At 41.3% G+C, this 14,104-nt stretch overlaps 3 protein-coding genes across 6 annotated transcripts; 2 read left to right on the forward strand and 1 right to left on the reverse strand.

Annotated features, from left to right (window-relative positions):
* Window positions 1-575: 575 nt before the first annotated feature.
* Window positions 576-3,914, forward strand: LOC123727848 (uncharacterized). Of its 3 annotated transcripts, none has more exons than XM_082959766.1 (8): window positions 576-712; window positions 832-1,131; window positions 1,226-1,525; window positions 1,632-1,913; window positions 2,032-2,305; window positions 2,444-2,548; window positions 2,706-2,734; window positions 2,903-3,914. In XM_082959766.1, exons 4-8 carry the CDS (start codon window positions 1,911-1,913, stop codon window positions 2,990-2,992), a joined length of 501 nt encoding a protein of 166 aa, XP_082815892.1. In that variant the 5' UTR covers window positions 576-712; window positions 832-1,131; window positions 1,226-1,525; window positions 1,632-1,910; the 3' UTR covers window positions 2,993-3,914. The 3 variants fall into 3 exon arrangements, with proteins under 3 accessions (XP_082815892.1, XP_045553326.1, XP_045553332.1); XM_045697370.2 differs by having other exon boundaries at window positions 2,051-2,305; XM_045697376.2 differs by having other exon boundaries at window positions 2,051-2,305; window positions 2,462-2,548.
* On the reverse strand, window positions 3,381-8,158 carry LOC123727850 (uncharacterized). Of its 2 annotated transcripts, none has more exons than XM_045697387.2 (8): window positions 8,026-8,158; window positions 7,555-7,902; window positions 7,135-7,464; window positions 4,830-4,889; window positions 4,514-4,654; window positions 4,358-4,405; window positions 4,208-4,270; window positions 3,381-3,873 (listed from the first exon to the last, which is right to left on the reverse strand). In XM_045697387.2, exons 1-8 carry the CDS (start codon window positions 8,087-8,089, stop codon window positions 3,851-3,853), a joined length of 1,077 nt encoding a protein of 358 aa, XP_045553343.1. In that variant the 5' UTR covers window positions 8,090-8,158; the 3' UTR covers window positions 3,381-3,850. The 2 variants fall into 2 exon arrangements, with proteins under 2 accessions (XP_045553343.1, XP_045553340.1); XM_045697384.2 differs by having other exon boundaries at window positions 4,514-4,657.
* An 869-nt stretch (window positions 8,159-9,027) lies between these two features.
* Window positions 9,028-12,306, forward strand: LOC123727851 (allograft inflammatory factor 1). The gene is made up of 6 exons (XM_045697391.2): window positions 9,028-9,216; window positions 9,472-9,533; window positions 11,407-11,473; window positions 11,582-11,623; window positions 11,773-11,938; window positions 12,115-12,306. Exons 1-6 carry the CDS (start codon window positions 9,198-9,200, stop codon window positions 12,200-12,202), a joined length of 444 nt encoding a protein of 147 aa, XP_045553347.1. The 5' UTR covers window positions 9,028-9,197; the 3' UTR covers window positions 12,203-12,306.
* The last annotated feature ends 1,798 nt before the right edge of the window (window positions 12,307-14,104 follow it).

Here is a 14,104-nt window from a genome sequence, read left to right on the forward strand (position 1 = left end):
TGGTCGCGCACGGGTTTACGTTCAAGGCCCAGTTTAGCTTTGTTCAATCCGAACATCTGGACGTCTTTCCCGGTTGATAAACGGTGACGTCATATAGGTACCTGTACAACCGTAGCCAACAGCGCGACCCTGTCATTATGACATACATTTTGGAATGTTGCTGTATGATCGGCAGGGAAACAGTTGAACTCGTGGCCCCATTCAAACATGTAGCCTCCTCCTGCTATGCTGATTTCATTCAATAAATCAATCAATGAGCAGGCTGAAGAAGAAAAAAAAATCAAATAAATGTAATATGGGAGAATAGTAAGATATTCTTTACAGTCATGGAATTTATATAACATCCTTTTGGTGAGAAATGCCATAATTTTCTGCATGGTTTATCTCAGTTCTTTAATTTTTCACTTCATACAGTCTTGTGTTTGTTGGCTAGTTTATAAAACATAAGATTTAAAATAGAACTGAATGGAAAGGGGAAGAGCAAAAAAAAGTAGGCCTACATGGTTGAAAAATACCACGGCAGTATGGCTGGTATTTCTAGAAGTTGGTGAAAAAAGAGATGAGTGAGAACTTGTAATTTCCTGAATGACAACACATACTGTCAAAAGGACCTTGAGAGAAAGAAGAAAATCACAAGACAGAGAGATGTGTCTGTACTTAAAACTGTGTCTCTGCATGCTTTTACAGGCTTTTCTTGGACTCCAGTCATCAGGTAAATGAGATTCCTTTAACATTAGATTTTATTTAAACATATTTTAAATCAAATATTTGATTCCCTATTGATTTTGTTATGAGAAGTGTTGTAATACTTGCTTCTACTCTATTCAAAAGACCATAGGCCCACAAGAATCTTTGCTTCAGTTGGAGACAGTGTGTGTTTACCATGTGGTACATCCAACATCAATTCCTGCTCCTCTGTTACCTGGAGTATAGTGAAAGATGGGTTTCATAACCAATTAGTACTATCAGGCAAGGTGAAAGCGGATGGTCCAAACTCAGGAAGAGCCAGTCGACTGAAAGTGGAACATGACTGCTCTCTACATATTCAACCTCTTGAAATAGATGATGGAAGAGTTTACACCTGTGAAGATGGGGCTACCAGTTCAAGTGTTTCTCTTCAGCTTCTCAACAGTATGTTAACATTTATGATCAACCTAAAATTGTCAATTTTTATACACACTATTTCTGAGTGAGTGTTGTCACCATAGATTTTTTTTTTTACCAGTTACCCTGGCAACAGACACCAATACAGCACCAGCGATGGATATCAAGCTCCAATGTTACCTGAATATATTCTCAGGCCTTGTCCCACAATGCAACCATAGTGAAATAAAGCTGAATTGGCTGAATGAGGCCAATACAGTGCTACAGGGAGAGAGATTTCAAACCAAACGTTCATCTGCTTGCTTTTCTACGCTGACCATCCGAGGTGTCAGGAAGACAGACCATCACAGGAAGTGGCGGTGTCAACTGATTGAAGGAGAGGTTGTGAAGACATCCCTCAGCTATACCACAGAAATTACAGGTACTTTTGGAACTATGTATTATTGCATCATATTTGCGTTAACACAGTAGTATATTGCAACCAAATTCCCCTTCCTTCTCTCTATCGCTCTCTCCCTCTTTTTCAGGAGGTATAGAGGAAGTATTTGTCGCAGTGGGTGAGTCAGTATCACTTCCCTGTGTCACCCACTCCTCTCTCGAGGTGGGCAGCAGATTCCAGTGGACTCTGGGTCAAAGGTCACTGTCCAGTCTGTCTCGGTCAGGCGAGGTCTTAGCTGGAACTCAGGGTCACCTCCCTGCATCTCACATCAGCCAAGACGGGTCTTTGGTCATCAGCAATGTGAAAACACTGCATTCTGGGCTCTACAACTGCTCGCAACAGAACAGAATCCTACTACACACTCTGGATGGTGAGTATCAATGGGTTGTATCATTGAGACATAAATAAGTGCCTTACACTATGTATAAACTTAGTAAATTAGGGTAACGGCACAAAGTACATCACTGCTTTGTCCTAATATCAAGTAGATCTTGTTGTTCTACTCAGTATCTGCAGAGTATGCTACCACAGGCGGAAACAATCTCACCCTGACCTGCTCACTCACCTGTGTGGAAGATTGTGGAGACTTCAATTTATCCTGGATTCACAGTGGCCAGGATGGGTTGAAGAGTGGCCCTATAGGACATAACACCCTCATCTCCAAACTCTTCCTCCCTGACCGCCAGGGCACAGAGAAGATAGCCTGTGCCGTGCTCAGAGAGGGGGTTGAAATGGCTGTAAAGGAGTGGACCATCCAGAGAGGTAAGACTTTTGAAAGTAGTTTGGAACAATGCATAGCCATGATCTGTGTTGAGGCTGTATTCTGTCATTACTGTGATGTTGTGATAAGGTATTGAGTTGTAATACAGTATCTGTGACTTGATACATCTTTGTAAATAGGTCATGTTCTACCTGCAGTGGTATGGTCAGTCCTTCTGCTGCTGCTGCTCTGTGCTGTTGGAGGGGGCGTGTATTGGAAGAGGCAGGGCAAGGGAAGTGCCACTGGTACGTGTTCACTGGTTAGATTGTGTGTTACAAAACTGCAATTTGGATGTTGCATCCTTGATTAAACCTACAGTAATGAACAGCAGTGAAAAGGAAAGTCATATCGTAATTAAATTCATGTGAAATAAAGCTGACATGTGTCCCTCTTTGCCTATAGAAGGAGAACAGCTGACGCCTGTTGGAATGGTAAGGATTCAATAAAACACAACTATGTAATTCACTAACAAGTCACTAACAAGTGAAGCCCATTTGAGTACAACGTGACATCAAATTTGTCTAAACGTCTTCTAACCCTTTTGCCATGTTGGTGAACTAAATTGAACTGGTTTTACACATTCCATATTTTCTTCGCAGACTCATATCTATGACGAGATTCAAGATCAACCAATTCAACCTTCTGGAGTAACTAACAGTTTCTATGATCTTCTGCAGGCTGTGAACTGAGTGTAATGTCATGTCCTCCATCTTTAGGCTATTAGTTGAGTTTTAAATCTAATTTGACTACTTTGTACTTTGCATTGTTTTGTGGTTTGGATTTCCCTTGATATTTTGGAACATTATAAGTGTCACCATGACAACAAGTCTATGCAGGTAGTTAAAAAGAAAACAACCTCTACAGAGTATCACCAGTTACCACAGTAAAAACCACATGTTGGTTTCAGGAACACATTCAGTATGACTCCTCAGTGTGGAGGTTGATGGCTAAGTCACCCCACCTCGTCTTAAATCACTCTGCTGACTTTCACATCCCACATGAAACCTGGTAGCTTCTCTTCAGCACTGTACAACTGTGTAGATGTATGGGACTGTGACAAGACACATAATACATGAGTGAACAGATAAGTGTGTTTATTTAATACAGGATGGCAGAGTGTGAGCATTGGCAATACAAGTAAAAACCCCAGAACAGCATGTCTCTGTCTGGAACAGCTCCCAACTACACATCATTTGGTGCAGAAAAGCATCAACACAAGTTGTTCCATCGTGGGGTCACAAATAAAGGAATATATCCAATCAATTCAAGCTAAATACAAGAATACAAACATCCAGTTGTGTAGAAAAGCATCAACACATGTTGTTCCACCATGGGGTCACAAATAAAGGAATATGTCCAATCAAATCAAGCTAAATACAAAAGGTCACCTCATCCATTTCATTATTTCACAACTAAGAGTGTTATTGTGTAATACTATGTAGGCTCTATCAGGGGTTGAAAGATAAGTGTGTGAATATCATTAAAAAAGCATTTACAGATGTTTTGTGTATGGTTAAGTAAGACATGGTGTGTTGATTGAAAGATGATTATTCTTTTGACTGGTATTGAACTGAAAGAAATAAAAATAAATACATTTTAATTAAATGTTAATTGATTACAGAACTGAAGTTGTTAGAAACAGCATTTTAACCTGGACTCAGACAGTGACCAGAAGCTAGATTCAAACCAGATCGCGAAAGATCCGCATTTTAGCGTGCTTGATATTTAAAGGTCATTTTCGATTGAGCTGACATATGCATTTTACCATGAGTGCTATCTCCGCGAACCAGGTAGCATTGCCTTTAAATGTCAATCGCGCTATAACGCGGATCTAATGCGGTCCGGATTGAATCGAGGCCCAGGTTAAACATTTTTTTTACAAAAATATTGTGGAAAAAACTCACAAGTGCATAGGTCGTCCTTCTGGTCAAACTCTGCAAGTGAATACAGAAAATTGGGTCCCATTGCTGTGAAAATAATTGATGAAGACGTTATTTAGATGGACCAGGAGCCCTCTGAGCACATTCAGGATGAGACATAATCAACGGGCTTACCTGGGTCTTGTACATCTTCATAAGTATTCCAGTCAGACTCATCTTCATCTGAGAAAGAGAGAGAGGCAGATTCACAATACAATAATACTGTGTGTTTCAAAACATTTAGCCCTACTTTACCAGGTCCTTATAAACCAGAGTAGTGTCTGTACATACCTGAGTGTCTGCGGCGTCTGAGGAAGATGATCAAGCCCAGCGTAAGAGCCATTATGACAATCACACACATGGATGAAGCCACTATAGTAGCCGTTCCAGCCGTAGCGGTCGCATCTCTTTCTGGACTCTGACTGGCAGTAACTGCTGAGTAGAGCATCAATATAATATGATGACAGTCATTCATGGTCTCATGTCATTCTCGTGTGTCTTTTGTCCTCTAAACTCAGTGGTGATAAATATGTCCAAATATATTCAGTAGAATTGTTATTTTAAACAAATAAAATACACAAATAAGAGAAAAACATTGTACACCTACCAGGGTTTGCTAGTTCAGTTGTGGTGGAAGTCCTTAGAACCAGGTTCTCCTCTTCCTGTTCTGTTTCAATGGTAGAAAATGATCATTACAGAACATCAAATTGCTAATGTAATGGTTGACAAATATAGATAGTGCATTCGGAAAGTATTCAGACCCCTTGACTTTTTCCACATTTTGTTAAGTTACAGCCTTATTCTATAATGGATTAAATCGTTTTTTTCCCCTCATCAATCTACACACAATACCCCGTAATGACAAAGCAAAATCCAGTTTACAAATGTTTGCAAATTCATACATTTAAAATGGAAATATCACATTTAAATAAGTATTCAGACCCTTTACTCAGTACTTTGTGGAAGCACTTTTGGCAGCAACTACAGCCTTGAGTCTTCGGTATGATGCTTCAAGCTTGGCACACCTGTATTTGGGGAGTTTCTCCCATTCTTCTTGGCAGATCCTCTCAAGCTGTCAGGTTGGATGGGGAGCGTCGCTGCACAGCTATTTTCAGGTCTCTCCAGAGATGTTAGATCGGGTTCAAGTCCAGGCTCTGGCTGTGCCACTCAAGGACATTCTGAGACTTGTCCCGAAGCCACTCCTGCGTTCTCTTGGCTGTGTGCTTAGGGTCGTTGTCCTGTTGGAAGGTGAACCTTCGCCCAAGTCTGAGGTCCTGAGCGCTCTGGAGCAGGTTTTCAACAAGGATCTCCCTGTACTTTTCTCCGTTAATCTTTTCCTTGATCCTGATTAGTCTCCCAGTCCCTACCACTGAAAAACATCCCCAAAGCATGATGCTGCCACCACCACAGAGGAACTCTGGAGCTCTTTCAGAGTGACCATAGGGTTCTTGGTCACCTCCCTGACCAAGGCCCTTCTCCCCCTTTTGCTCAGTTTGGCCGGGTTGCCAGCTCTAGGAAGAGTCTTGGTGGTTCCAAACTTACTCCATTTAAGAATGATGGAGGCCACTGTTCTTGGGGACCTTCAATGCTGCGGAAATGTTTTGGTCCCCTTCCCCAGATCTGTGCCTCGAAACAATCCTGTCTCTGAGCTCTACGGACAATTCCTTCAACCTCATGGCTTGGTTTTTGCTCTGACATGTACTGTCAACTGTGGGACCTTCAGTGGCGATTTTAGCATGTAAATCTTGGTGGGGCAAAAAGAAAAAGTGGGATGCATGCCAGCAAAGCCACTACACAACACAACACTAAACAATACATTAACTGCACTACAACAGTGACAAACGTTTCCCACAAACTGTTAGGGCCAACAGCAGAGTCCCAACAGCAGTCCCAACACCTTACCACAGCTACACCTGGTTATCAGCAGAGCCTTGTCTGGCAGCGAAAGAGTTCATTCAGCCTCATTTACTGCCTTTAAAAAAACATACCAGATATGGCTGACTTGCTTAAACAACTGAATTCTACTGACAATTGAGATGTACAAACTAGGGCATAAGGGGATAAGAGACAAGCCGTAATTTCGATTAAGACATTCATGAACAAGCGAGGACAGATTTAGTCAATATAACTATTTGTTCAGTACTTTTAAAATGGACGGTGACAGAATTCAGAACATTGGCTGTTCTTACAGTGATCTCCCTGTACACCAAGTCAGAACCGTAGGATAAATAAAGGGGGCATATAAGCAGACAATGAAAGTTCTTACAAAATTAGATGATTACATTTTAAAGGCTACATGTACACCACCAAGTCAGAACAATACGTGAAATTAAGAGGTGAAAATATACCAAATTATTAGGGTGAGGCACATGGGCTACTAACAGCTTACTACACAACATACTATTTTCTTAGCTACAGTATACATATCTCCCTGGCATATTCCATCATTTATGCAGCAGCATACAAGACATTTTTGGACTCCCCTTGTTGTGCTGTGCTCACTTGAACAGGAAGGTGGTGCAGCAGTCCTTCGTGGACACATCGTGGACAGAACTTATTTTTACAGTCATAGCTCGTTTTTCCAGAGTTCCCAGTTGTCTTTAACAGATTTTGTAGAAGTTGTAGAAACATCTCAAGGATGATCAATGGAAACAGGATACACCTGAGCTCAATTTTGAGCTCAATAATGTAATTCTGTTTATGTTCTTTTTATAAATTTGTAAAAAATTCTGAAAACCTGTTTTCGTTTTGTCATTATGGGGAATTGTGTGTTGATTGACAAGGAAACAAAACAATTTTATCAATTTTAGAATAAGGCTGTAACATAACAAAATGTGGAAAAAGTCAAGGGGTCTGAATACTTTCTGAATGCATTGTATATTCTGAATAAGAATGTACTAGCAAATACTCACCTTTAACCTGTAGCTTGACCTCAAAGCAGCGTTCATTTTGTCCCATCTGCAACCTACATCTGTACCATTGGCTGTGACTGTACTCCAACATGGAGAGAGCCAAAGATGCATCTCCTGAACTGAGATTTCCTCTAAAGCTCACCCTTTTTCCTAGGAATGTTTGGTTGGAGATATCTGTAGGGTATTGAAGTATTTGGATCTCACTGTCTCCCTTGATCTCTGCCCAGGACACCGAAGATATTTGGGGCTTTTCTGTTGTCATGTTCAACAGGCAAGGCAGGGTAGCTATTCCATTGGGTGCTGCCATAACTGAATGTAGGATTTTGCATTCTTTGGAGGAGAGGAGAGGCTTACTCAAACAAGTTTGACTCTATTTTTATTTGACACTTACATAGAAAGAAAGGGAATATATAATTTTACCTTTCACTTTTAGAGTGATGTTTTTCACCATGACACAATTCCATCCCTGCCAGACCTTGCAGCTATAAAGCCCTTCGTCAGATTTCCTTATATCTCTTAGAGACAGGGACAGGTTTCCAGCCACCACACCATCCGCTCCCGACTCGAAGGCCACACGTTCTGACTTATGGGCCACAGATGGATCATCAGGCCACACCAAGATGTCCTCAGGTTTAGGTGAAAGTTTTGTCCATTTCACTCTGGTTTCTAAATCTCTGTGAGTTGATGTGAAACAGGGGAGAACAGCTACCTCTTCCTGAGTAGCTGTGATGAATTGTGGCGCCTCTACATGAGAACAAGACTCAGCTCCTGGGAAATTAGGAAAAGAAGAGATCAAATTAGCATTATGAACTTTTGAAATATGCATACTGCTCTAAAAATCACTTTCAGAAAATTAAATCAAGTGCAATTTAATCAAGAATGACTACTCACCAGCGCGCTGTGTTCTGATTATCAACAGGAGTATTGATAACCCGTGTGACTGAAGCAGTGCCATTATCCATATGAGTATGTGAAGTTTCTTATCAAGTTAGTCTCTCATCTCAGACCCAAATCTCAGTTCTCCAAGGCCTAGTTTCTATATGGGTCATGAATACACATTTGCAGGAAACATTTATTGACCTCCCAAATAAAAATAATGTTGTTTTGAAGATTATATGCTTAACAGTGCCATCTAGTGTCAAGGCCTGAGAACAAGTTATTTGCTTAAAATATACATATAAATTATATATATATTTAAACAGGCAAGTCAATTAAGAACAAATTCTTATTTGCAATGACAGCCTACACCAGCCAAACCCGGATGATGCTGGGCCAATTGTGCGCCACCCTATGGGACTCCCAATCACAGCCAGATGTGATACTACCTGGATTCGAACCAGGAACTGTAGTGACGCCTCATGCACTGAGATGTAGTGCCTTAGACCCTGCGCCACTCAGGAGCCCTGTAATTTCCACATTTATCCAATTAGTTCTACAATACTTAGCCTAACCGTAGTGTTACATGTTACATCCCGAGTGGTGCAGTGGTCTAAGACAGTGCAAGAGGCATCACTGCAGTATCTGGCTCAAATTCAGGCTGCATCACATCTGGCCGTGATTGGGAGTCCCATAGGGCGGCGCACAATTGGCCCAGCATTGGCCGGGTTTGGCCGGGGTAGGCCGTCATAGTAAATAAGAATTTGTTCTTAACTGACTTGCCTGGTTAAAAAAAAAATAATTCTATGCATTCCTTCCTTGTACCTGAGTTATAAGTTACAAATCTATACATGAAAAGTGATTACATGTTTTGCTGAAAGGACTAGACAATAATGTAGGGTGCAGTGTTTATGTGGTAGCCTAGTCTAGGATATGTCAAATGCAAACCCCCTAGTTCATTGTCCCCTCCATAGACTCTCTTGGTTCTCTGTCTGTTCCGTCGGCTGTGAGTGGATGTGAGAGGGGAACTTAGCAAATGACCACACTCTAACTTTAACTCCCCACACTTCCTCTTCTGTCACAAAATACAGATACATACTTTACACTTTCAGTGTTCATGACACAACGCTCAGCAACCCCTGGTCCCTTTGACTACTCTATGATCCACCAAATAACAGCAGATTGACATGGACAAACATTTGCAAGGTAAGTCTCTGTGTCATATGTCTCATCTCACAATGTCCGCCTGTCTGTCTGTTGATATGCACGCCACAGATTTTATAAACAATTTATTAAAGAAATAAAGTGTAATAGCTAAATCAATCTATTAAATTAAATGTGTTAGCTTTAGTTATATCCTGTGAATGTGTGAGGGTTGGGTGGGGTGTGTGGGGGGGATAGATCACCAAGAAGGAAGTGAGTAATAACATGTTTTCTGAGTTGATCCTCATATCATTTCAGGAGGGAAAGCATTTGGATTCCTCAAGTCTCAGCAGGATGAGAAACTGAACTCCATCAATGAGGTCTGTTGTTCATCTGTCTATAAATGTTATTATGGTAGTATTATCTAGCTATAGTATTATTAGCATCTCATTATCTATGTACACTATCCAGTGGCGATTTTAGCATGTAAATCTTGGTGGGGGGGAGAAAGAAAGAAATTGTGGGATGCATGCCAGCAAAGCCAATACACAACACTAAACAATACATTAATTGCACAATACCACAGCTACACTTGGCTATCAGCTGAGCCTTGTCTGGCAGCGAAACAATACATTCAGCCTAATTTACTGCCTTTTAAAAAATATAGCTAATATGTCTGACTTGCTTAAACAAATGTGGTTTCTACTGACAATTGCACAAACTATGGCATAAGGGGATGACAAGCAGATAAGAGGCAATCTGTAATTTCGATTAAGACATTCATGAGCGAGCTAGGACGGACGTAGTCAATAAAACTATTTGTTCAGCACTTTTTAAATGTACAGCAAAATAATTCAGAACATGGGCCGTTCTTACAGTGAACTCCCTGTACACCAAGTCAGAACTGTAGGATAAAAAAAGGGTTATAGGCTACATGTGCACCACCAAGTCAGAACAATAGGCAAAACATTTTTAATTATTAGGGTGAGGCACATGGGCTACTAACATCTTACTACACAACATACACTTACTATTACTTTCTTAGCTACAGTATACATATCTCCCTGGCATATCCATAATTTATGCAACAGAATACAATACATTTTTGGACTCACCTTGTTGTGCTGTGCTCACTTGAACAAGAAGGTGGCGCAGCGGTCCTTCGTGGACATATTTTGTCATCAAACTTTGTCATAAAAGTCTGGCATTCTCTGGATTTATGGTGCTTTCAAGACAACAGGGAACTTGGGAAAATCATGATGACGTCAGTGATCTTCAGGTCATAGCTCTAGAAAGAGGGGAGAGTTCCCGATTTAAAATTCTGAGTTGGATGAAAGTTCAAAACGTATTTTCCCAGTCGTAGCTTGTTTTTCCCGATTTCCCAGTTGTCCTGAACTCACTAAAGTCAGATTTTGCAGTTCCAAGTTAACAGTTGTTTTGAGCGTGGCGCAATGATTGCTTTGCTAATGATTGCTTTGCAATGCTTGCAGTTTGCCACTGATTCCTTCCAAAACACTCATTGTTGAATTTGCGATTCCCAACTTGTTGTGTAATGTTTATGTCCAATGGCCAATGAGTACCGATATGTTTTATCTATAATTTCTCTTCATTATTTCTCTTCACATGACAAGGATTAAAAGGATTTGCCAGTAGATTGTCGACTTGATTTATGATGATGACTGGTAGCTAGGATTTTGAAAGTATGATGTTGACAGTCCAATCAAAGTTACTGTAGATATAACGTGATTTGATGTCATTTTATCTGTTGTCAATGACCTTGAGCCTTCTTGGATGGGCACTTCTAATGTAACTCTATGGCAGCACACAAGGGGCTTGAATTTTCGAGCTCTACCTTTGGACTTGGCGGTAATGTAGTGTCCCCATGAGTAACAGAACACTGAACCAATCACGGCGCAACGCTTCGTATTTTCTGCTGGCTTGCCCAACCACCACAGAAAGCACCAAGCTAGGCTGAAACACCTGCATTTTGGAGCTGCCTTACTCAAGAAAACAAAAAGAGACCATGTTTATTAATTCCATGATATATATATTTTTCCATTGTTTGCAAACTGATATGTGGCACATGCTAATGCCAAAGTAACATGCAAAACAGGTAAGCCCCCCCCCCCCCCCCAAATGGAATCAGTGGCTAAACATGTTTGGGTTTTTTTGCTCAAAATGTGTGGCTGAATGACAGGTCACCTCTGACACCATCTAACCTCAAAGTCTGCCTTGTGGTATTCTATTCTGAAGGCTTTTCTCACAGATCCTAAATATGCAGAGGAGGAGGACCTCAGCTCAAAACTGGAAATGTTTAAAAGTGAGATTTCAAGTATTATAACTGCACATTGATCAGACACTTGTGTTTCCTTAATGAATGAATCAACAATGAAATAATAATTGTAATGTGTTCTATATTGTTTTGCAGACAAATACATGGAATTTGATCTCAATGACCGAGGAGACATCGGTAAAATTGCATTCTTTTTTTTACGGCAATCCTGCTGAGTAACAAGATTAGGCTAATCAAGAGGACAACATTGAGCCATCCATGTGAACTATCTTTGTCATGGCATCTCTCTCTCTCTCTCTCTCTCTCTCTCTCTCTCTGTGTCACAGACATGATGGGGCTGAAGCGCATGCTGGAGAAGCTGGGCGTGGCAAAGACTCACTTGGAGCTGAAAAAGATGATGTCAGATGTGGTTGGCGGCGCCGCACGAGACACGTTCTGTTACACAGACTTTCTCAATATGATGCTAGGGAAGAGGAATTCCATACTCCGACTGTAAGTTAGAAGGAAACTGACACTACATTAATGAAGGCATTACATTTGACCTGAAATGAAACTTCTGAATATGATTCTGAACTTTTGTAATCCACTGTATTTCCTTTAAGGCTATATGGCTTTTTGCTACATGACTTGTGTAATAATTTGTGTTTGTTTATTTTTCTCTGCCGAAGGATCTTGATGTTTGAGGAGAAAGGGAAAGACCAGGAGCCCAAAGAGAGTGGACCACCGCAACGCAAGACTTTTTCAGATCTGCCCTGAATGCAATTACGTTATGGATCCAATCTGTTCATATACAAAACTGAATGTCAAATGAACTGGGTTATACAGGTTTCATTGTAAGGAATAAAGAAAGGTTTGATTTATCCATAGGCTTGTCCATTTGTTGGTGAAAAATGTGTGCAGCTGCAGCACCTCATAACAAGCTCTTGTTTGAATATACTTAACGAAGTAAATCAATTGTCAGCATTTCTGATAAAATGATAGAATCCCATAACTGCTTTGAGTGTTTGTGTCATGGTGAAAAACATTACTCTAAAAGTGAAAGGTAAAATTATATATTCCATTTCTTTCTATGTAATTGTTGAATAAAAATAGAGTCAAACTTATAAGTAAGCCTCTCCTCTCCTCCAAAGAATGCAAAATTATACATTTAGTTATGGCAGCACCCAATGGAATAGCTACCCTGCCTTGCCTGTTGAACATGACAACAGGAAAGCCCCAAATATCATCGGTGTCCTGAGCAGAGATCAAGGGAGACAGTGAGATCCAAATACTTCAATACCCTACAGATATCTCCAACCAAACATTCCTAGGAAAAAGGGTGAGCTTTAGAGGAAATCTCAGTTCAGGAGATGCATCTTTGGCTCTCTCCATGGTGGAGTACAGTCACAGCCAATGGTACAGATGTATGTTGCAGATGGGACAAAATGAACGCTGCTTTGAGGTTACATTACAACGTAACGACTTGATTAGTGTGGTGTTAGTGTTAGTTAGCCAGCTACATAGTTGTCTTTGCTGTCTCTGTATCTAAGATAATTGTGTAGTTTGAGTTTGAGTATTATCGAGGTGAGCTAGCCAGCCGCGACGCGGCGCCTGACTTAGTCAACACACCTAGTCATCATTAACCCACTGCCAGCTAGCCAACCGTTACCGACTAGCAGCGCTGTAGATACTAATACTTTACAACGGAACGATTTGACTAGTGCAGTGTTACCTAGCTAGCTACTTAGTTGTCTTTGTCATAGCTTGATAATTGTTAGCTAGCCAGCCATCGAGGTTAGCTAGCCAGCTATTTCCGTCCCCCGCGACGCCATTTTTCCTAACCCAGCCAACTATTACCGACGAGCAGCATTGTAGAAACTAAATACATTACAAGGAACGTCTTGATTAGTGTTATGTTAGCTAGCTAGCTACAAAGCTGCTTTGTATCATGACAAGGTGTAGTACTGAAACTATCGAGGTTACCTAGCCAGCTACACGTTCAAAGTCAACAACGCAGCCACTGCTAGCTAGCCTACTCCACCAGCCAGCAGTACTGTATCATTTTAGTCAATAAGATTTTTGCAACGTAAGCTTAACTTCCTGAACATTCGAGACGTGTAGTCCACTTGTCACTCCAATCTCCTTTGCATTAGCGTAGCCTCTTCTGTAGCTTGTCTACTATGTGTCTGTCTATCCCTGTTCTCTCTCCTCTGCACAGGCCATACAAACGCTCCACACCGCTGTGGCCGCTGCCACTCTAACCTAGTGGTCCCAGCGCGCACGACCCACGTGGAGTTCCAGGTCTCCGGCAGCCTCTGGAACTGCCGGTCTGCAGCCAACAAGGCTGAGTTCATCTCAGCCTATGCTACCCTCCAGTCCCTAGACTTCCTGGCGCTGACGGAAACATGGATTACCACAGATAACACTGCTACTCCTACTGCTCTCTCCTCGTCTGACTACGTGTTCTCGCATACCCCTAGAGCATCGAGCCAGCGGGGTGGTGGCACTGGAATCCTCATCTCTCCCAAGTGGACATTCTCTCTTTCTCCCCTGACCCATCTGTCTATCTCCTCATTTGAATTCCATGCTGTCACAGTTACCAGCCCTTTCAAGCTTAACATCCTTATCATTTATCGCCCTCCAGGTTCCCTTGGAGAGTTCATCAATGAGCTTGACGCC

This window comes from Salmo salar, chromosome 02 (assembly GCF_965601325.2).
Source record: "Salmo salar chromosome 02, fSalSal1, whole genome shotgun sequence".
NCBI classification, from domain to species: Eukaryota; Metazoa; Chordata; class Actinopteri; order Salmoniformes; family Salmonidae; genus Salmo; species Salmo salar.

Excerpts from the sequence above, each read along its gene's own strand:
- LOC123727848 (XM_045697370.2), top strand. The coding sequence starts at position 586 with ATGACAACACATACTGTCAAAAGGACCTTGAGAGAAAGAAGAAAATCA. Across the intron at positions 2,306-2,443 it reads GGAGTGGACCATCCAGAGAG|GTCATGTTCTACCTGCAGTG; the intron begins GTAAGACTTTTG and ends CTTTGTAAATAG. Across the intron at positions 2,549-2,705 it reads GGGCAAGGGAAGTGCCACTG|AAGGAGAACAGCTGACGCCT; the intron begins GTACGTGTTCAC and ends CTTTGCCTATAG.
- LOC123727850 (XM_045697384.2), bottom strand. The coding sequence starts at position 8,089 with ATGGCACTGCTTCAGTCACACGGGTTATCAATACTCCTGTTGATAATC. Across the intron at positions 4,406-4,513 it reads CAGACGCCGCAGACACTCAG|ATGAAGATGAGTCTGACTGG; the intron begins GTATGTACAGAC and ends TCTCTTTCTCAG. Across the intron at positions 4,271-4,357 it reads TGAAGATGTACAAGACCCAG|CAATGGGACCCAATTTTCTG; the intron begins GTAAGCCCGTTG and ends TTATTTTCACAG.
- LOC123727851 (XM_045697391.2), top strand. Across the intron at positions 11,474-11,581 it reads AAAACTGGAAATGTTTAAAA|ACAAATACATGGAATTTGAT; the intron begins GTGAGATTTCAA and ends ATTGTTTTGCAG. Across the intron at positions 11,624-11,772 it reads CAATGACCGAGGAGACATCG|ACATGATGGGGCTGAAGCGC; the intron begins GTAAAATTGCAT and ends TCTGTGTCACAG.